Below are 23671 nucleotides of genomic sequence, written 5' to 3'. Positions count from 1 at the left end.
ATGAAAAACTCCTCTTATCCCTCTGTTATCATTTATATTTCAGAAAGAGTTCCCTTCCCTATAGCCACATGGCACCCAGAAAAAGAACCTCCTTTTTGGAAAGTTTTTCACAATAAGTAATCTTTGCTGGAAGTTTTTGGTTTTTCGTCTATAACTGATTGTTAAAAATGGAATACTTTCTAAAATTTTAATATAGCATTTACTTATCCCCTTATACTATTTGGATATAAAAACCAAACATTAATTTAATATCTCTTGCATTATTAAATCTTATTTGATTAAACATCTAGGTTGGCATGCATATGTTATTGACATGTGGCCATTTAAACAATACTTTGTATGATGTCAAAATAAAATAATCCACATAGGGTTATTGTCACTTGGACTCTTATACACCATAGGCAAATAAACTTTCATGTTCTCCTATGTTATTTCATTCCCATTGATGTGGAGTTTTTATTTCTAGCATATCTTTTGTCAAACTAAGAGGTTGTTGATCTATTTGATAGACCCGCATACAGTTAGTTATAACTTTTGAATTTGACCATATTTCAAAAATCACACTATTGATTACTTAGAAATTTGGATTTTGGACAACATATCCAAAAATTAGAAAGATCCAATAGTGGAGTTAAAAGATATGCCCCTCGTATTAAGACCCATTTTTTTCAATTTTTAGAAAATTTGTTGTTGTTGAAAATTGGACAGTTTGAACTTACAAACTTGAACCTGCATATCTAAACCTTCAAACTTGAACTTGCAAACCTAAACTTTTGAACCATGATGATTTTGAACTACATTCATGGTTTGGGGATCTTGAGTCACATCTAGATTTTAAATCTGAACTTAGATCTGCACTTTCGAAGTAGTGAACTTGAACTTTACTTGAACTATGTGGTTCAAGGTTCAAGTTCAATATGATAACTTTCTAACTTGAAATTTTAAAGAACGATTGTAAATTGTTGGATCAACTAATTTTTTGAATCTCTGAACTCGTGAACCTCAAACCTTTTGCAATTAAAATTGAACCTAAACTTATATTGTTGAATCTGTGATCTTGAATCATGGGCATTCAAACTTTGAACTTTGAACCCAAACCATGAGCACTTTGTAATTTGAACTTTGAATCAGGATCTACACTTCTGAACTAGTGAACTTGAACTATGTGGTTCAAGGTTCAAGTTCAATATGATAACTTGTCAACCTGAAAGTTTGAAGAAAAATTCTAAATTGTTGGACTAGTTGAGTTTTTGAATTGTTGAACTCTTTGAACTCGAACTTGAATTTTTGAACGTAAGTTTGGATCTGTACCTCCAAACCTTTCCACTTTGAACCTTGAACCACATAGTTCAAGTTCAATGACTTTCAACAAGATTTCACTTTATAAAGCATAACTCCATAAAAATATGATTAGCACAAATCATCATAAAGGATATGAAAATTTGGGAGAATTTATCGGTGGACTCAACTTTTAAAAGTTTAAATGTTGGGTGCCAGAGGCAAGCAAACAATGTTAATGGATTTGGGCTTTCCTTAAGGAGAACACAAAGTGCTTAGATCAAGATTAATAATAAATATAGGAATGGAATGTATAATTATGACATCTAATGATGTGGGTTTTGTTAAATGTAAGGCATAATATGATGTTGTAGTTCTCATTTTCTTTCATTTGTTGAAGAAAGGTTAGGTGGTCTATTTTGTCTCACTCTGTCACCCAATTCATAAGATATTGATCTTGAATTCCTCCAGGGTTATATGTGTGAAGCAAATTCAAATCAAACATTTTTTACTTGTTTTTAGGTGTATGGTTAGATTAGTGACTACCACCAATTGCAAATAGATGATGTATACAAGGTCAAATAATTAAACGAGAATTGCATTTCATCCCCTTGGTGTAATTTTATTAAGAATCTGCCATATTTTTATATGAATATTTGAAAGTGCTTAGTATTGAAATGAATTAAGGTACACTCACCTGAGCTTACTAGATGCTTAAAGTGTAGAAGGTCCATTGAACTCATTTGTTAGCCCCTAAATCTAGTTGTCCAAAGATAAGGAGATGATAACCCTTAGGACTTTCTAGTACATCATGTTGAAACCACTAACACTACGTATGGAAAGAAAGAGTGTGCATCTTTTGTCCTTTTGACAAAGTGGAAATAGGAAAAAATTTCATTATAAAGTATGATGCCTTCAAAAACAATAGGAACACTTTTTTTATATACCTTGAAAATTATCTCTTGGGTTGATTTCTTCAGTTAGAAGTTAGTTGAATAGTTAGGGGCACTTGTCATTGATAATCTGTTGGGTTGATTTATTCAAGTAGAAGATAGTTGAATAGTTATGGGCACTTCTCATTGATAATTTTAATTAAGTCCATGAAGCCAAACAATTTAAGGGACCTAAAGATCAAAACCTTCAACAATTGTCATATTCTTTTCTATTTATGATCTTCTAACACAAATCTTAAAAATAAAAATAAAGAAAAAGAAAAAAGATATTAAATAATTTCTTTTTCATCCTCTTTATTAAAATCTTCACTTAAGACTCACGTGGAATTTCATTGTCTTCGCCATTTAATAGTCGGAGGAACAAGACATGCCATGCAGATGGGGTCGCAGCAATAAATTTTAATGGTATAGGCGGGCTCCAAAATACCAAAGAAAACAGCAGTTCAAATTCCTCGACATAACAACGAGATTACTAAATGTGGATGTCTTTTAGCATGTTCTTGCCCAATATCATACGCAATCTTTACTTTAATATAAAAAAAATTTACTTAGATGAGAATTGCTCAAAGCGGAGTCTTTTCCGCTTATACAACGTTAAATAAGCAAACGAATACATCTGTGGTTTTCGTCATTTCATACTTCCCCTTTTCACCATTCTGTTATTTTGCACTGTTCACTGAAAAATACCTGCAATACAGCAGAGAAGGTAAAAGAAGGAAATTTTAATACATGGGTGTTTATCGAATGCTCGCAGACAGAGGGATTCAGCTTGAGCGCATTGGTTAGTTTGCCTTCAACTTTAATTTTAGGAGGCACTTCAGATCTTTTAAGCGACATTGTAATATTCGCCATTCATTTTGAAAAATACAGTAGACACCCATACAAACACGTTTTTAACAAATGGAATAGTTTTCAGCTGATGATGCTTAGGGATTAACTAGGTCCGATGGCATTTTATCAGATTTTGATTTTGAGTCGGTGAGTTTGAAGGCTGTAAGGGATTTAGGGATCGGCTTTACTTATTTTAAGTCCTAACCGTGCTCTGCTTTGGAAGAGATCCAGCTTTCAGTTGATTTTGAGCTTCTAAAGCTAATGGTTCAAGTCTTTGAGCACACTGCCTTAAGGTTAAGTGTTTGGTTTTGTGCCGGTGAAGCTTAAGGTTCAAACCCAACTGAGCATCACTTTGGGAGAATACCAGGTTTTCATTTTGAGCTGCTTAGGCTTGTGTTTTAAGCTGGTCTGTGCTTATTAGTTTTCTTGTTCTTTTTTGACTGCTGGAGAGGATCTAAAACAATGGAGTAGTTGCCAAACGCCAGAAGGAATCGCCCCAACCCTGGGAACAGTGAAAATCCACAAGTCCCACCCAGAACGGTTTCCATACTCAATTGGGTGTTGCCTTAAAAGATGTTGAAAGTCTTCTCTCATCTCCACTCGCCATTTACAGGGTCAGGATACCTTTTTCTCATGATATTAGTTCTCCTGCTGCCAAATGTGACTTCCTATACTAGGCCCTCTTTTTCTCTCTCCAAATCAAATACTACAAAGGAACCTCATTCCCCAACACAATCTCCATCCGCTGCCCCTAAACCTCATCGCAAGGGCCAAACACACACAGAAACACCTGCTGCTGCCCCGGCTACTAAACCTCATAAGGGCAAAACACCCCCAGCTGCTTCACATGAACCTGCCGCTGCCCCTGCCCCTGCCCCTGCCCCTTCCAAAGCTAAAGCACCAACGCCGCATAAGCCTACAATCACCAATGGAACCCTGGATCCCGCTCAGGTAAAGGCATTACAGTCGTTGGGAGTGACCGTGGAAGCTGATGCTTGCAACACTGACTTTCAACAGCTTTTAATATGTGATAACACCCGTGGCCCTCTAAAGCACCTCATATCCTTGGAGCTCCAATATTGCTCCCCCAATGCTATCCTGTCCAATACTGCCTTGTCAGGCCTGAGCACCTTACAGTCTATTTCTTTCATAGACTGTCCCATGAAGGTAACTGGACCTCTCCCACCTAAGTTGTCTGAATCTTTGTCAAAATTTAGCTGCAGTAGAAGCTTAGGTCGCACAGTTGAAAACAAAGATTTACCTGCCCTTTCTGGAATCTGGCTCAGCAAACTCCACAGTCTGAAGGAGCTTAGTGTCAAAGATGTGGTGGTAAATGGAAGCGGTGGTGGGATGGGAGCAATCATGGGTAACATGAGCAAGCTCGAGCAGGCAACCTTTTCAAATACCAATATCAGCGGCACCCTCCCCATGTCATGGCCCGGGAGCCTTACAACTCTGGAAATATCACAGGTATGGCCATTTGTATCTGTGAGTAATTGAGGTAGGATATAGATTGGTTTTGAGTCTTACCCCATTTGTTCAAACGAAGGGGATATGCCATGAGTCTCTAAATTAGTGTAGTTCAGAGAAATCTGGAAAATATTACAGGGAAATCGTCCAATACGATCTAAATTTTCCAATCCTTTAATAAAATATGCATCCCAAACTACCGGCTAGTAAATTTGTGGAAGAGAATTCTCTACGTAGAGGCTTTCATTTGGCAAAAATGATTTTAAAAGACCGAGAGTAATGCTACATACTCTCAGCCCTGCCTCATCCGAGTCATGCCTATAGACTTCTTACTGAAAAAATTGCTGACCCAAATTAAATTTCAATTCTTCTGTTTTCTTGTTTCAAAAGGCACATCAACCGCCTGCATTTAGCAAAAATAATTCAAAAAGAACCCGAATAGTGCTGGAAGCTCTCAGCCCTGCCTTCCAGTGATGCCTGTAAGCTTCTTGCTGAAAACTTGCCAACCCAGCTTAATTTTCAGCTCTTCTGTTTTCTTGTTTCGAAAGGCACATTAACCCTATGTAAATTTGGCAAAAATGAGTAAAAAAGTTTAAAGAACCTGAGTAATGCTGCATACTCTCAGCCCTGCCTTCTAGTGATGCCTCAAACTTCTTGCAGAAAACTTGGCAGTCCAATTTAAATTTCAATTCTTCTGTTTCCTTGTTTCAAAAGGCACATTAACTGTCTTGTAGAGACTCTTACTTGCAGTACACGTGGGTTTGTAATTGGATGTTATCCTAGTTACATGGACTTAATTCGGTCAAGTGGTAAAACACTGATATAATTTCTTTCATTTTTCTTGTTTCAGAGCATGATAAATGGGACCATTCCTCCTACAATATCCAATCTCACTCATCTCCAGTCCTTGGATTTGAGCGTCAATAACCTTATAGGACATATTCCAGCTGGCTTCGGAAGTCTGAAAAACTTGCAGAGTTTGTCTTTAAGCTCAAACAGGCTTACGGGGAATATTCCAGCTGGGTTCAAGAATCTCACATTGCTTTCGTATTTAGATCTCAGCAATAATCACCTTAATGGCACTGTCCCTGCATTCATTGGCAATATTAAGGGACTCCGTTATCTGGACCTCCGAAATAACAAGTTCCATGGGGTCCTGCCCTTCACTACCGCTTTTGTTCAAAATCTCAATACTTTCAAAGTTGGGGGTAACCCTCAACTCTGTTTCAATGACTCCATACTATCAAGCACAATATCAGGAGGTGCTGATCCCTGTGATAGTAAAGGGAGACCATCTAAAGAAAATGCAGATCAACCTGCCTATGCTCCTGATGAGTTTGCTCCCACTCCAGCACCCCTAGAGGATTTAGCAGTGTCCCCTCACAAGAAAAATAAGCCTAAAACAGTTGTGTTGGCTGTTTCCATTGCTCTGGCCTCTTTAGTTTTTGTCATAATAGTTGCAGTTGTGGTGTCAAGACGGTGTTCAAGAAGAGATTGACAAATATAGAATGTTGTTTAATTGTTTTTCAATGATTGTTTGGAGATGAGAAAGTCGGTGACTAGATTTTTTAAGGAGGGGCACTGAGACTCTGGATTGCCTTACTGCACAGAGAATTGGATATGAAGCTTTTGGTCATCTTATTATGCTGTGGTTTAGTGACTATGAGCCACTTTGTTGCAGAGTGGGGTTGAGAATGTACCAAGCTTTAAATCCCCAGTTTTAATATTCAACTTCTTCATGTAGCTCAAATTTTATCATGTCTAATTTAAGGTTTTTTGAGACAGGAGTTTATTGGACAATAGAAATCCAACTTCAGAAAATATATTTGTTGAGTGAGTTGTTCAAACCACTCGTGTAGAATAGAAATTGTTGGAGATAGCAGTAGGATGGCATCTTATAAAATAGGGAATTGAAGCAAATCTATAGCCTGCTGTGTTAAATTGTTTTTCTAATAAGGTAATTGAACATTTTTGTCTCTCTGCAAAATGCAGTTTTGATGAATGATTTGAAAGCCCATGCACAATTTTATACCCGAATTTTTTGTTTAACTACATTATTGTTAAAGTCGAGATTGATGAAATCCATTTATTCTGGTTTGTATAGTTCGGTTTAATTACTGTTTAGTTATAGTTTTACTGTCAGAATTCAGTTGTGTTATTTCTTGAGTCACATTTATTGATCCATTTTCTACAAGTAGGGATTTACAAGAATCCATGTAATGAAAATGAATAGTATGGATGCTCACAAAACGTATCATAGGGCTTTCTCCGGCAGTCACCCATCACAGTACTATTCCAGCCAAACTCACTTAATATCGAAGAGTTTCCTCCAAAATTGAGCCCACTTACCATGCCACCACAATAGACACGTTTTGAACAAGATAGTAAGATCTAATCTTCCATACTGTATATAAAATGTTCTTTACAAATTTGTACGGCTGTCCAAGTGAGAATAAAAGATTGAGAAGCAATTATCAAAGGAGTTTTACTGCAGGGTTAAAAAAAAAAGAGGTCAGAGTGAATCAAGTTGCTGGGAAGCATTAGTTGGGCAACTACAATTGAATCATTCGGGCTTGTAAGAAACATGCAAAGCAATAAGTTTATTATTTGATGCCTATGGTCTAAGGGAGGCTTAGTTAGTTGTGGTGTAACTCTCAAATCATTAGAAGTTTATCATTATCTTCCAAAATGTTTTTGCATCACATATTTTTATTTATTTTTTGTCTGATTTAACTATTTTGCTATAAAACTGTTTAAAATTGAACTGATTTGATTTCTCCTTTACTTAATCAAATATTTGTATTTACTTTGTCAAATTATCAAAAATGCTATTGTAGAACATCTCCCAAATATTTGTATTAACTTTGTCAAATTATCAAAAATGCTATTGTAAAACATCTCCCAAAAATATTTATAGACCAGTTGTTTGCTCATTTATATTTTTTTATAAATTAATACCTGAAAAATTGTCTAATATGATAATTTGACATTGACACAATAAATGTATATGGGGGCATTGACACAATAAATGATTCTTTATTTAAATTGATTTACATTCTGTTGTGCATGATAAGTATTGATAAAATAAAATAATATTAGTATTAGAAATTTGTAGAGTTAATTGGCTGATTTGTTGGCATCAATGTTTTAGATCATATTCAATTCCATCATCAAGATAATAGAGGGCTATAGGAACATAATAATAGATCATAGAGTGTGACACAACATAAACAAATACATAACTCTTAATTAGACATGGTTGAATCTACAAACCACTCTACTAATGTTATAGAACTACAAGTTTAATGTCTAAAAACTAACACTGTCTTGACATAATGTACATTGTGCAACAATTAAATGATCATATGATCATGAGATAAAGTAAGCTAGCTTTAGAAGAAGTTGGGAGGTCTTGCTACTCTCGAAGAGTCATTTGAATTAAAAATGTGCATTTTATTTAAGAATGATATAAAAAATGATTATTAAATCTCACTTTGTAATTTTAATTACATACCTTACTCTATCTCAATTAGCTGTTCAAATATCAAATTCTTCAATTTTAGAGATTTATCTATTTTTAAAATAAATTACTTTTTAGTCGATAGGCTATTTGTGGGAACTTTGTTCTTGGAAATTGATTTTTTTACGGAAAAGTTGTCAGTTGGCTGGAAAATTGTAAATCCTTCCTGTTAATTATTTACCGATCAGTTTTTATTTCACTCCACTTTTAATTCTTGCTTTGATATTTATTAGTTGTTATCTCCACTTTTATCTATTGTTTTTCTTTTTCTGTTTATTAAAAAAAAAAACTTGTGATCTCCACATCAGCTCATGTTGTGCTCTCTATTTATTTAACTTTTGATTTTTTAACTAAAAGAGCAGAACAACACAAGAAACAAAGAGAACTACATAGCTTTATCCTGGTCCACAAGTTGAACTAGCATCTGAGAGAAATCAAGGGGAAGCATCCTATGATCAAGAATATTTCAAGCCGACCCTTGCTCAGAGGCCCATTTAGCCAGACAATCAGCCACACCGTTCCACTCACGAGGGATATGCATAAAAGACACAAAATTCAGAGAATTGCATTATTGAATGATTTGTTGAATAATCAGAGCCAAATGCTAATTCCGCATGCACAAGGTTCCTTTTATTCAATAAATTCACGACGACCTACTAGTCAGTCTCACAGAGGATTTTTTCCAGCCATGTTGACAACATTGTTCTACTGCAACCAAGATAGCCAGGGCTTCCATGAGGTTATTAGTATGGTAACCCTTGTATATAGAAAACAAAAATTGAATATCACCAAAACTATCACGCCCAACTCTCCCACTACCAACCGGACTAGAATTTTCCCAAGAAGAACCATCAGTGTTGATTTTAAGAATGCCCACCTCAGGAGGAGACCAATGTCCTTGATGATTAACATGCTAAGAGTGTTGCTTAGCTCTATTCCTAAAGCGGGTGTGGGGGACTAAGGGAGTGCAACCCTGAAGAGGAAAGGAGAGGTGAGAGTAAATACCAACATCTCTAGGATCAAAACCTCCACCAATGTCACATTTAGTTAGGAGTGTTTCCTGAAGAGAATTAACAATTTTCTCCCATAGGTGCCTAATCTCAAACTGCAAATCATGAAAGATCCTCCTATTCCTCTCAAGCTAAACATGCCATAAAATAAGGGAAAGGCCGATAATCCAAGCAACCTGAAGAAAAGAAGTCTTGGAAGGGGAATGGCCTAAAAGGTCCTAGAATTCAAACAAAGAGGAAATATGCCACCACGTACATCCCCACACTAATTTAAATTTTAGTTTTAATTTTTTTTTTTTTAAAGTTATATTAGTTTAGTTTTTTCTTTAAATATTGTTTTTTAGTTTAGATAATTTATTTAGTGAATAGAATATTTGTTATAGATGTTGCTATTTTTTCTTTTTTTCTTTTCTGTATTTCTCTTATTAGTACTTGCTTGTAGGCTAAGTACTATTGTGATACTTTTTAGATTTTGTGTTTTAGCTAGTGATTAATTTTTTTGGTTTCTACAACTTAAAAATTAATTGATTTTAAGTTTTTTTTATTGAACTAATATGTTGCATAGCATAGATGCATGATTGTTAATATTGCAATTTTAAGATATTACTTTTTTAAGATTTGATTGGTTGAATTCATGTAGCTCTTATATTGGCTGAGTGGATTGTAAAACTAATAATTTTCAAGAGTTAGTTTTTATTAAGGTGAATATGATTCATTAATGTTTAATATTTTTTAATGTAAATGATTTGGTTTAAATTTTTTTAATTTTAATATTGTATTTTTTTTAATATAATATTTGTCATTCAATTAAAAATACTAAAAGATATCTTTCGTATATTATATAATAGTTTAAGAAATATTATTATATATTATTATTATAAAAATATTATTATTTTCATATTTTAATATATTTAACATATATACAATAGAACATATATATTAATAATTATATTTATAAATAAAATTATAATTATAATTATAATTGATATCATTATAGAAAACTATAATTATCTAATATTTTCATTAATTAAAATATTTTATAAACTATAAGAAATTTATTTAATATTTATGTGGTACTTGTTAAATTTTCATAATAAATTTTTTTATGAAATTTTTTTCAATAATTAATTTTTTTATATTAAAAATTATTAATAATCTAATTTGTTCACATTAGATTATATATATATATATATATATATATATATATATATATATATATATATATATATATATATAATGGAGATTCAACTTTTTTGCCTAGTTTCTTTGGTTAAGAACCAAGGAGGATTGAGGGGTATCCGTTCCGCCAAATTTGCCCGAGGCACGATCTCGGCCTCATCAATCTCCACTTTCAACTACCTTATTTTCTATTTATTTTTAAAATAATTATTTGTGATCTCCACATGAGCTCATGTTGTGATCTTTATTATTTAACTTTTGATTTTTAAAATTGATTTAAATTTTAGTTTTTAAATTATTTAAATTAATTTTCTCATATTAGTTTAATTTTTTCTTTAAATATTGCTTTTTAGTTTCTATAATTTATTTAGTCAATAGAATATTTGTTGAACACATTATTTTTTCATATTATTTTTTTTGTATTTCTCTTATTAATTTTTCATAATAGATTTTTTGATAAGATTTTTAAAAATAATTTTTTCCATATTTGATAAATTGATTTAATTAAATAATATTTATTAATCTATTTAAAAGATTTTAATAAATATTATGTTAGTTAAATTGAAAATTATTAATAATCTAATTTGTTCTCATAAGATTATATTTTTAAAAATAAATTTTATTATCGAACACCTATCGGCTTATCGTTGCAAGCACACAAGCATGCAAATGTTATTTTGTACTTTTTTGGTTTTCCATATATGTGATCTATCATTAGGATGATACATGAAATGATAGAGTCAAAGGATAAAAATACTTACACAAATGAATCCAGAAACAACAACAACAATCTCATGCATTGTGGAAATCTATTTATTCTAACTAAATTATTTACTTCATCTCAAAAAAATTGTATATATTTACTAAAATGTATGATATTTGTTTAATCAATAAGCAACATTCTTGAAGATCAATGTCTTATAATACAATATAATAAAAAATATAAACCTAAATTGTATTTAGAGATCTAAAATGTTAGTGTATATAGATTTATAAGAAAAAAATTGTTGTTTTTTTTTATCGGTAATGATATTTTTATATTAAATATAGATAAAAGTTACATACATATATTCAAATAGCATTATAATATGATTTTGAAACCCCCATATTACTAACACCAAACCAACTACCATCTCTTACTACAATACTATCCACAGTCGTACATACAAAAACTACTCATCCTATATCGAAATCAAAAACTCTGCTACCTATATATCTACCAGCTCAAAGAACATAGCTTTTTTTGCAAACTTCCACCTCTATCCACTTTTGCTTCCCCGTAACCAGTATCATCATCCATTGGGATATCACTACCCTTGCGTTCCCAATGATGCACGACGACCTTGAGGGCTGCACTTGTGGCGAGGAAAGGTGACCCATTCATTCACCGATTGCTCCATCCCCCCCTCCACCTTATTCAGCTCCTCCCACATCTTCCCCCATGCATCTTTTGCTACTTTGTACAGGGAGGGCTTATCTGCTTGCGCTTTCCACCACAGGAAAGGAATATATCCATATCGTCTATCTTCATCCTCATCCTCATCCTCAAAACATTCAACAAAGTCCGAGCTGATACCTGGTACCGACCACTCGAGAATGGAGTCTAATCCCCCCAACATATCTTCTGCAAACAAAGTTCTCGCCACATACCTCACCTCCTCAATGGGATTATTGAGCTTCAATCCCCACGCTACCACCATTGCAATGATATCCAAATTAGAGCGCCGCTTGATCGCTCTTTCTTGAAATTGTGTTCCAACCACCCCCAACACTGCTTCAACCATTGCATTAGTCTTAATCTTCAGTAGGCCCTTCATTCGTTCCTTACTGACCGACCCCTTAAAAGCCTTCATCTCCTTGTTGAGTCTAGTGCAAAGGAGGCTTCCATTTTGCACAAAGTCTTTCTATTCTACAAAAAACTAAGAGCTCTACTTCAACCAGACCACATTATGCTTAAATCCACCTTGGAAAACCACTTATAAAGGCATCCAACACATGCGAGATCTTCCAACAAATTTTCTCCTAAATGACTACTGCCATTTTAACAATACGAACACTAACATGAACTAGGATATCAATTAATATTTTCAAAAAACATTCCTAGCCACATTTTGCATGCGCCATCAATCAGCTTCACAAAAAATCCAACCACCAAACATAAAGACTAACACTCATAATAACTCCAAACGCCACCACATCTCAAAAATCCCATTGTGTCATTCGTAAATCATTTACTTCAACTAAATTTATATGGGAGAAAGTTGCATCCCAATTCGCCAAGTTGTTCGCTTCTACATTTCCCTCTCTATATATGTGGCTAACTTTAAAATCCAAAAAGGTACCCAACATCTCTCTAATTTTTTCAATCAAATGCTGATAAAATCAAGTTTGCGTCGAACCTCTACTAATGGCCTAAATTACGAATTTTGAATCTCCTTCCAAATGGAGATGCTTAACGTCTAGCTTTTTGCCTAAAGAAACTGCTAACAGTGCTACCTCAATCTCAGCTACATTATTGGTTTCATCCACCAACCTTTTCACTCCAAACCCAATAATTTCTCCTTTATCATTTCTAGCCACCGCCCCTGCTCCAGAAACACCTTTGTTTCCTTTTGATGCCCCATCAGAGTTGATTTTAATCCAATCCTTTTTAGGCAAGCACCATCTAATTTCTTTCCTGTCAATTTTCTTTATCTTATCCAGATCACCATCATTTGCCCATTTAATTTTGATCCCTGTCAAAAAAATTTGCACTTTGTTATCCCAGTAGTTGAAACATCTCCTTGGGTGCTGAAGTATGCCTTTAGCATTCATGCATTCCTCAATAGAATGGTGAATTCTATTCCAAATACTATCCACATTTTCCAATTTATCCTAAAAAATACGCCGATTCCTCTCTTTCCAAATCTCCCAAACAACTATTACTGGACTAACAGACCAAATATTTGAAAGGAAAGATTTTTTGAAATTCTCTAACCAACATAGAAAAATACCTTTAACTGAATCTGGAAGAGGAGCAGACCAACACAAATGCGTCTTCAGCCGCATCCAACACTGTTGAGCAAAATCACCTTGGGCTAAAAGGTGATTTGTTGATTCTGTTGCCTTCCTACATAAAGCACAACAAGATTGGCCAACAAAACCATACTTATATCTTCTATCATTAGTTAAAATCCTGCCCTGCAATGCCAACCAAGAAAATGCTCCTGCCTTTGGCATGCAAAATTTATTCCAGCGCAACTTATATGGCCACCCCTTAGGATTAATCACATTTCCACTAAGCTAATAACCCAATTTAGCAGAGTAACGTCCACTCTTAGCAACACACCAAACTACCCTATCTTCTTTGTTACTCAAAAAAATCTGCCTATCCTTTAAAATGCCTTCCAATCTTAATTTGAATTCATCTGACAACAACAAATTTGAGAGGTCCCTCCATACCCAACATGGACCCAACTCCATTTGTTTTTCTTCCACATAACAATCCATAGTTGTCCCCCAAGCCGCCTCTATCATGGGAATCAGATTCTCCATACCTTCCAACTCATCCAATTTACCTAACCCATTCCAAGAGTCATGCCAAAATGAGGCTCTTTCTCCATTTCCAATGTGCCAAGAGATATGTTTGGTAATAATAGACCTACACTCCAGCATAAAATTCCAAATAGCCAAACCTTTAGGTGGATTCCTAACTATCAAGATGTGCAATGGATCCCTAGAGTCTAAATACTTTGCGTATAAAATTTTAAACCATAATTGATCCAGGTGCTCGTACATCTCCCATATCAGCTTGGCTCCCAAAGCCTTATTAACAACTTGCCACCATCTGAGGCCCACTCTCCCCTTTTTCTTTGGCTTGCACAAAGACTCCCATGCTATTAGTGGGATTTTCTCTTCATTTTGAGTCCCATTCCACAAAAATTTCCTCATTCTCCACTCAATATACTTTAGCACCTCCATAGGTATTTTCAAACAACTCATAGAGAAAGTTGGAATGGCTAAAATAATAGTTTGTAGGAGAAAAATTTCGCAAAAGACAACCACCTCCCTTTCCAACCATCCAGCCACTTAATACAGTTGTCAATCAGTTATTTCCATAAGTTAGCACTATTCCTACCTTGGAATAGAGGTATACCTAAATATTTGTTAGGTAGCAAACCTTGTCTTACCCCCAAAATTTGACATATCTTGGTTTGAATTTTACTTGTAGTATTGAAAAAGAAGATTTATGATTTTTGCCAATTATTACATTGCCTAGCCACTTTTTTGTATTCCTCAAGCATAATTTTAATACTTTTAGCCTCCCTAATACTTGCTTCACCCATAAGGAAGTTATCATCAACAAACTGTAAATGTGTTACTGGATCAACACCCCTAGCAACCTACAGCCCTTTCCACTTTCCATCCCTTCTTGCATTAGAAATTGCTCTCCCTAGTACTTTTGCAAGAATAATAAAAAGAAAGGGAGATAACGGATCACCTTGACGTATTCCCCTTTCCATATCAAAAAAACCTTAAGGACTGCCATTTATTAAAATAGAAATATGAGGGGAATCAATACAAGAAGAAATCCACTTGCACCAACTAGAACTAAAGCCAAACTTATCCAAAACTCTCATTAAAAATGGCCTATTAACATTGTCATAAGCCTTACGAATATCCAGCTTTAGCATCATACCAACTTCCTTATTCATTTTTAAAGAGTGTATTGCTTCATGGGCTATGACACCCTCAAAGATTGGCTTCCCAGGAGCAAACCCACTTTGTTCTGATGAAATAATTGTGGGTAACCCCACCTTAAGCTTATTCTCAATAACCTTTGATATCACCTTATAAACAATACTACACAAGGCAATAGGCCTAAAATCACTAAAGGTCTCCCTTTCATCCTTTTTAGGAATGAGTGCCAGGAAGGTATTGTTCAAGTCTTTGAACACAAATTTTTTCCTTTTAGATTCCTCCACAACCTCCCATAGCTCTTGCCTAACAAAATCCCATGTTTTCTGAAAAATAGAGCTAGAAACCCATCCAAGCCAAGTGACTTATCCTTCCCCAAACAAGAAAGAGCAGATTTGATTTCCTCCAGTGAAACCAGCTGATATAGCATGTTATTCTAGTCATCTAAAACCAGTTTTGGAACACCATCCAACAATCCTAGACAATCCTCCTCTAAGGAAATGTGATGTGAAGTTCCTATAAGATTCTCAAAAAACCTGATTGCTTCCTCATTAATCTAAGCTTGATCCATGAGAGTCACCCCATCTTTATTCTTAATAGAAAAAATCTTATTGGATGCTCTTCTTTCCTTGACTGAATTATGAAAGTATTTAGTGTTATGATCACCCTCTTTGAGCCACAATTCACGAGACTTCTATCTCCAAAAAAAATTCTTGTTGTATAAAAATTCCTCATAATCTTTCTTCAGTTGTTGTTCTTTAAAAAATAAAGCCTCATCCAATCCCCCTACCATCACCACCTCATTCACTTCCATTAATTGTTCCTCCAAATTTAATTTTTCAGCAAAGATATTTTTGAAGATTACCCTGTTCCACACCTTCAGTCATTCCTTCACATATTGCAATTTTTTAAAGAACTTGAAAGCACTAGAGCCCTTGCATTTAGGATCCGTTATCCACTAGCCTTTAACTAAATCAAAAAAACCTTCTATCCACATCCACATCTTTTCAAATCTAAAAGGAGCACACTCTGGAGTTGACTCATTCTAATATGTAAACAAATAGGAAAGTGATCAAAACCCGTGAGGGGCAAAATATCAGTTTGACATAGTCAATCCATGCTACTCCAATCACCCCCTAGTAAGAAACAATCAATCTTCTCTACAATATTCATAAAACCTTTCCTCCGATTTGTCCATGTAAAATCTCCATTCATAAAAGGTAAATCCTATAAATTATTTCTTAACACAAAATCAGCAAACTCTTGATAGTTTCTATGTAACTTGACCGATCCCTCAAGTTTCTCATTCAGAGATAAAATTGCATTAAAATCACCTCCAAGGACTACCAACCTATCTTTCCACTGCATGAATTTCTCCGATAAAAGAGACCATAATTGTACTTTCATGGATTGTTGACATGGCCCATATATATTAAAAGCTAAAAAACTCAAATGAAGCCGAAAAGAAAATATCATCACTAATTGCCAACATGAGCCAGATTCAATCAAGGAAACACTAACTGAAGACTCTTTCCAAAAGACTCCTAAGCCTCCAAATGAACCATCAACATCGACCATCAGACATTGCCATGAAAAAAGTTTCTTGGAAAGAAAAATCTTACCATCACTGCTTAAGTTAGTTTCTTGTAGAAAAACCACATCTACATTTGCTTGATCAATCACATGTTTGATCAAGTGCAATTTTTCAAGGGCATTGCAGCCCCTGACATTCCACAAAAGGAGCTTCATTGCTTCTAGGAAGAGGTATATCCTCTTCCTGATCTCAACAATTTGGCCTGGTCTGTTGCATTACCATCCATGGAAAGTTTTACTTTCACCAATTTGGGACCCCTTTTTTTCTTCTCAGAAACCTTTGATTTGCTTATAACTGATGCAGTCATGCTAATTGAACACTCCTCTTCCATAACCAAAGAATCCAGAATCCCACACTCATCACCACCACAATCCTCATCCCCAAAAAACTCTGATTCAGAAGCCAATGTATCTCCACTTCGTGCTTTCTCACTATTCAAAAAAGAGTCTAACATTCTAATCAGAGAAATTTGGATATCCTTGAAAGTCTCCTCCTCCATCCAATCCTTGCCCCCTTGAAAAATAGTCTCCCCCACCAAAACAGTCTCCCCCACCTCCTGATTAGTGCATTTCTCCTCCTGTGGCTTCAATTCTCTCTCAACTACCTCTAGAAATTTACCTTCCCCCAAATATTTATCACAAATATCTGGAGCAAACATATTTTGATCTTGAGGAGTAGGACCATGCACCATCCCTTGATTATTACACATCTGAGAGAATGAGGTTTCAAACACCGCTTGTGTTGACTGGGCAACATACCCACAACACTCTGCTGCCTGAAGGCTGCAACTACCATCCCTTGGGTTATTCTCTAAATCAAAAATCGGCTCAGCCTCAATTTTCTCTTTGCATATCATTTCTTCCTCAAAAGAAATGGACCACGAGGGAATGATCTCTCTCTGTTTCTCAATGAGCTTCACCAAATCTAGGAAAAGGTTCTCCACCTATCCTTTCCCTTTGCCAATATCTTCCTGGAGCAAGACATGATTTGCATAATCATCATCCACACTAACTGAAAATTCCCCTTCTAGAGTTTGAATAGTAAAATATTTCAAAATCGAGTAGCAATCCTACATTCTCACCAAAATTCGAGAATACTGATACAACCGATTTTTATCCAAAGATTCTTCATATTTAATAAAAAATCCTAAATTGTCCCCTATCATCTTCAAAGTTTCCTCATCCTTGTACTCCCAAGGCAAATTTTTTAAATTTACCCAAATCAGAACCTCTTTTACCTTTTCAATTTTCGAATTGAAATTTGGCCTCCAATCACACACATAAAAGCCTTTAATATCTAACATATGTGGACTAGTATTTAGAATACTCCTTTTCTCTTCCGATGAAGGGAAAATGGCCAAGAAAATTCATTAGCTAAGGGTTTAAGCATAATATTCTCTCCCCAGTTAACATTCAGCCACTCCTCAATCTTCCTTACAAATGGCCAAGGTCCTAACCATTTTAAAAACAAAGCCCTACATTTTAAATGTTTCATAGATTCACTCCAAGAAGGATTTTTTACTGGGAGAGTGGAAACCCTACTTACATTTTGGATTTGGACCTTAGAACACATACCCATTTCCACCATATTCTTCTAGTTAGCTTGTTTTGGTTGCCAAAACTTGCGCTCAATCTTCTTGAAGTCAAAGGGTTGGGGGATTGAAAGATTTCCATTAGATTGCCAAAAGGCCTCATCCCCCTTCCGCCCAGGCCTCTGAAAATTTGGATCATCTTTCCCCCTATGCATTCCATTCCGTCGAGATAGCTCCCAACCGTTAGCCTATGCAGTCCTAGGAATATTGAAAGGTCTTGTTTTAAATCCATAGTCCATTCTTCCAAACCTTTCCCCATTAATACTAGACCTCTCTTGCACCAAAGACTGCGGAAAAAAATTCCCTAACCTTCTACTGTCTCTGCGTAGCCAGGGTGCCATGAAACCATCTTGGCCAACGTCTGAGTTCTGCCTCGGCGGTCGTCATTTTAATTTGAGAATGTTTTTTCTTTCTTTTCAATACAATGAAATTTTTTTTTAAAAAAAAATTGTTCATTGTGATTATTTATACGCAATTAAAATTAAACTCTATCTATATATTGTTTATCTTATTCTAAATATTTAGACAAAATGCAAACAACCCCTAAGTATAAACATGCTCATTATTAGAGTTTTTAGTAATAAGGTTGATATTTTAAGCTATTCCTTTTGTTAACTTAGCTCCTAAATCATATTTCATAAATCTAAGCTTTTGTTGTCTTGTTTTTCATTAACATTCATTTTTTGGCTGTCCATTATCATAAAAGGCTTTTCAAAAATGAAAGATTTATATAATCTATAAATTAAATTGATATTGCTTTTGGATTTAACTGTATTTCAATTTTTTAATCAACATTTTGGATCACACTATGTGATCTATCATTAGGATGCAAGAGTGCTAAGAGGTGTAAAATGTGAATTGCCACTCACATTCTACATCATGCACTATTGCATCTTGTTTATGGATCAATGAGTGTGATCCAAAATTTTGATGAAAAAACTAAAATATGATTGAATTCAAATAATGAAATGTCACAATAATCTCTCATATAAAACTCTTCCATTATTTGATAGATAGCACCATCCTAATCCCCTTTGTGAATGTGTACATTCAAAGAGGAGCTCTTCTAGAGATAGGGGTTTGATAGTCATCACGTGATATTATAGTTAGCCTTAAAGGGAAGATGGATAACACATCCTACCAATCAATAAGGATGATGCAAGTGTTCTAAGTGAATATTGTCAAAAATGGAAAGTCGTCCATCTTACACCATTGAGAGTTTACATATCATAAGATGAGGGCTAGGATGTTCATGTTGATGGGGTGTACTTGACTAGGTCAATAATAAGGATTTACTAAAAGGATCCCCTACTAGTAAATGGTCCACATGGGAAAGAAGCTTAGTCACCTAGGAGAAGGATTATGAAATGTCAATAGAGTCTCCTCCTAGGAAGATTTCATTTTCTAGGGGCTTCAATTGTTGTTTTTAAAATTTATATTGAAATATAATACGATTTTTTTCACTATATTTTCTAACCCTATTTTTGTAATTGAAATAAGTCTTGATAAAATAGCTTAGGATTAGGGTTTTCATATGAGAACCAAATAGAATTCTATTACAGTCTTTAGTTACAAGAGATTGTTGATTGTAATTAGTTTGATTTGTGTTGGAATCTGATTGAAAAGATCATTGATGAATTAGTGAGATTGTTGAAGAAGTATGTTTCAATAATTGTTTTATCATTGATCTCAAACTTTATATTTTCTGGCAAGACAATTGCTTATAAGATCCAAGCACTATCACTTAGTTGATTAATGAAGAGGATTTAATCAATCAGATGTAACAACAGTACTTAGAGGAAAGGTTGAGTTATGATTTTGTAATGAAGTACAAGGATTAGTTAAGACAATGGTGAAATAATGTATTGATAATTTACTTGAAGAAACAAAGGTTGGCTACACTTAGAAATTTTAGAAGAACAAGTTATAACAAAGACTGTTTGCAAAGCCTGAACAAAGTCTATAGTGGGTGCCGAGCAAAGTTAGTTCATGCCGAGCATCAGAAAAACTTAGTTGAAGCTGAGTAAAAATATAATAGGTTCTAAGTAACACAGTATGTGTCAAGCATCAGAAAGTCAATAATGTCAAGCTATTGCATTATTTGAAAAGTCAAAGATTCGCCAGATCTGAGCCAATAAGTTTGTTACCTTAAATTTTGTGAACCAGATGGAAGATAAGAATGTTGAGCCGATGGTACAAAATTCTAGGCTAACCATTTTTAGGAAAATACAAGTGGATTCCACAAGAAGTTTCTAGAAAGAAACAACATAGGACACAGATACATTGTATCCTACCTAATCCATTCAAACACTAATTTTGACGAGTGAAATTAGAGTGGGAAAAGAATTGAAAATTCCTATTTAAGGAATACAAGGTCATAAGATGAAGATAGAGAGAAAGTGGTCAAGTAGATTGGAGAGTGGTGCAAAGGAGAAGGCATTGAGAAGGTTAAGAGAAAACCTAAGAGAATAGAGTACATATACTATACTTCATCAAAGGACCACTGGAGTGACTGCATTGGTACAACAAGCAAGAAGCTTAAGGAGACAAAAGCTTGAAGAGGGAACAAGCTGTCAGAACTGCAAAGACTGAAAGCCAAGTAGATTTGTGAATAGAATAGTGATCTAATATCAACAAGTCAAGTTGTAAGTCTTTTCAGGTCAAAAGCCCTTATTGAATACTCTCTAGCAATTGTATCAGTTAGGGAAAATCCTTTGGACTAAGGTTGGTTTAATAGCCATTTGAAAATCCTTTAATAGGGTGGCATTCCAAGTGAATGTTCTAAAGTCCTCTAACCAAGCTCACTCCTAACATGGTGGTTGAAATCCCTTAACCAAGTCACATTTAACAGTGTCTGTTGTAGCCTTTAACAGGGCAGGCCTTTCACAAGGCATCACTTCAGAAGAGTGAGAAACAAGGTAGCATGTTACTAGTGGTTTTTCCCAAATTGGGTTTCTAGGAAAATCATTGTGTTATGTGTTGATCTTTCATGATTTATTGTTGCATGTTGATTTATCAGTAACCTGCAAGTTTAGATTGATAAGCTTGGATGAATGAATGTTTAATGGGCTCACTAGGATAAGTGAAAAGTTTTATTGGACCTTGAGTAACTAATTCACCCCTCCTCCCCCCTCTAAGTTACTCTAAAGAATTCTAATGATTGTTATCAAAGCCATTTGTTGATTTAGTTTAAAGGTACTAGAAGCATAAAGATCAAGATGTCTAAGAGAGAAGTTTCCAAGCTTAACAGAGACAACTTCACTACATGGCAAAGTTTAATGAAGCTACATCTTGGATCAATAGGTGACTATGCAAAAACCTCAATTATAGTGGAACATGTTGATCTAGCTGGTGTCCCTACTGCTAAAAATATGAAAAAGAAGGAGCACAATCAAGAAATGTTGGAGATTGTCTCTACTCTCAGCTACACTGAATTTGATGGCATCAAGGGATGTACCACTGCATTCAAGATGTGGGAAGCTCTAACAAATATTTATGGAGAAGATAAGAATGTCAAAAGAGACAAAGCAGAAAGCCTCAGAGGAAAGTTTGATGACATGAGAATGGAGGAAGGTGAGAACATTGCTCAATATGCCTCCAAAATAAAGGAAGTAGTAAGTGCAATAAGGAGTGTTGCTGGTCATCTAGTTGATGAAACTGTTCTTAGCAAAGTTTTAAGAACCTTGCTCCCTATCTATGCTATTAGAATATCAACCATCTAAGAATTGAGATGCATACTAGGAAACAAACTATCTCTTGAAGGTATAGTGGGAAGACTCACTGCATTTGAATTGTCCAATTTTGACAACTATAGGCCAAAGAGTCTTGAGTCTACTTTTAAGGCTAAGTTGTTGCTCAAAGATTCTGATGAAAAGAAACAAAGGAAGAAGAGAAGGATAAAACATGTATCCAGTGATAGTGACAATGAAGAAGAAGATGTTGAGCAATTGGAAGCATTTCTAGCAAGGAGGTTTCATAGAGGAAAAGTAAATTTCCCATTATTTGTTTCAATTGCAATAAAGTAGGACATATTGCTGCTAGGTGTCTAGAGAAAAGAAGCTTCAAAGGAAATGACAAATACAAAGGAAAAAGAAGTGAAGACAGCAGAGAGTACAAAGACAAAGGCAAAAAGTGCTACATTGCAGAAGGTGGTGACTCAAATGAAAATGATGATGAGGTAGTCTATGTTGCTATGAAAGATGAGTCACATGAAGATGAAGCAACTGCACTTGTAACATGTGTAAACAAGAATGACAAATGGATCATTGACAGTGGTTTCTCACACCACACGACAGGAGACAAAGGTAAGTTCACTGCATTAACTCATTATGATGGAAACAATGTTAAATTTGGCAATGATATGTTTAATAAAAGGCAAAGGTTCCATTAAGCTCACAGAAAAGATCACATGTGATGATGCATATTATGTTGAAGGATTGAATTACAATCTGTTGAGTGTGTCACAACTAAGCAATATAGGTTGCAAAGTTGAATTTGGAAACAAAATTACCAAGATCTTTGACACAAATGAAAATGTGATAGGAAAAGGAGATCAAACTAGGAGCAATCTGTTTTACCTAGATATTGATGATGCCCCTTGTCTTCTTGGTAAAAATGATGATGTGTGGCTATGGCACAAAAGGCTATTTCATGTCAACTTTGATAACTTGATTAGAATCAACAATATGAAGAAGGTAAGAGGTTTGCCTAAACTGAAGAAGCCTAACAATGTAATGTGCAAACAATGTCAGTTAAGCAAAATGACCAAGTCTAGTTTCAAAAGAAAAACTTATACTTCACAAGATGTTTTGGAGATTGTTCATACTAACTTGTGTGGACCTATAGAAGTACAAAGTTACAAGGGAGACAGATGCATAATGTTGTTTGTAGATGATTACTCTAGGATGATGACTGCCATGTTCCTGAAGCAAATATTTGACGCTTTTCAAATGTTTAAGTGGTATTTGGAAAGGGTTGAAAAAGAAATAGGTAATAATCTAAAATGTTTGAGATCAGACAGAGGAGGAGAGTTCACATCAAAAGAATTTGAGATGTTTTTTTAATGCAGAAGAGTCAAGAGACATACATTAGCACCAAGGACTCCCCCACAGAATGGAATTGCAAAGAGAAGGAATAGATCAGTAATGGACTATGCTAGAACATTGATGATGGAGAAAAATGTTTCTCTAAAGTACTAGAGAGAAGTAGTAAGCACAGCTCTCTACACCTTGAACCAAGTACAAATCAAGAAAGGTACAAATGCAACACCTTTTGAATTATGGTATGATCACTCACCCAATGTAAAACATTTCAAAGTGTTTGGTTGTAAATGCTATATTCTTAAAGATTCTAGAAATGGAAAGTTTGATGTAAAGAGTGATGAAGGTATATTCCTTGGATACTCCACTAGAAGTAAAGCATACAAGTGTTTAAATACTAACACTAAAAAAATTGTGGAGAGTGCAAATGTAAACTTTGATGAGCATACAAAAGTTTAAGATGATGAATCCATCAAAAGACCAGAAGAATACAGATCTTTTGTATACTTCTATGAAGGAATGCCTACTA

At 34.7% G+C, this 23671-nt stretch overlaps 1 protein-coding gene across 1 annotated transcript; it reads left to right on the top strand.

Moving 5' to 3' along the window:
* Positions 1-2736: 2736 nt before the first annotated feature.
* On the top strand, positions 2737-6338 carry LOC149559515 (receptor-like protein 51). The gene is made up of 2 exons (XM_089833428.1): positions 2737-4532; positions 5383-6338. Exons 1-2 carry the CDS (start codon positions 3636-3638, stop codon positions 6028-6030), a joined length of 1545 nt encoding a protein of 514 aa, XP_089689554.1. The 5' UTR covers positions 2737-3635; the 3' UTR covers positions 6031-6338.
* The last annotated feature ends 17333 nt before the right edge of the window (positions 6339-23671 follow it).

This window comes from Cupressus sempervirens, chromosome 5 (genome assembly GCF_028749045.1).
Source record: "Cupressus sempervirens isolate cs-2001-9-10 chromosome 5, ASM2874904v1, whole genome shotgun sequence".
In the NCBI taxonomy this organism is placed as follows: domain Eukaryota; kingdom Viridiplantae; phylum Streptophyta; class Pinopsida; order Cupressales; family Cupressaceae; genus Cupressus; species Cupressus sempervirens.
The sequence above is the reverse complement of the archived record's forward strand: the minus strand, read 5'-3'. Positions and strand labels throughout refer to the sequence as shown.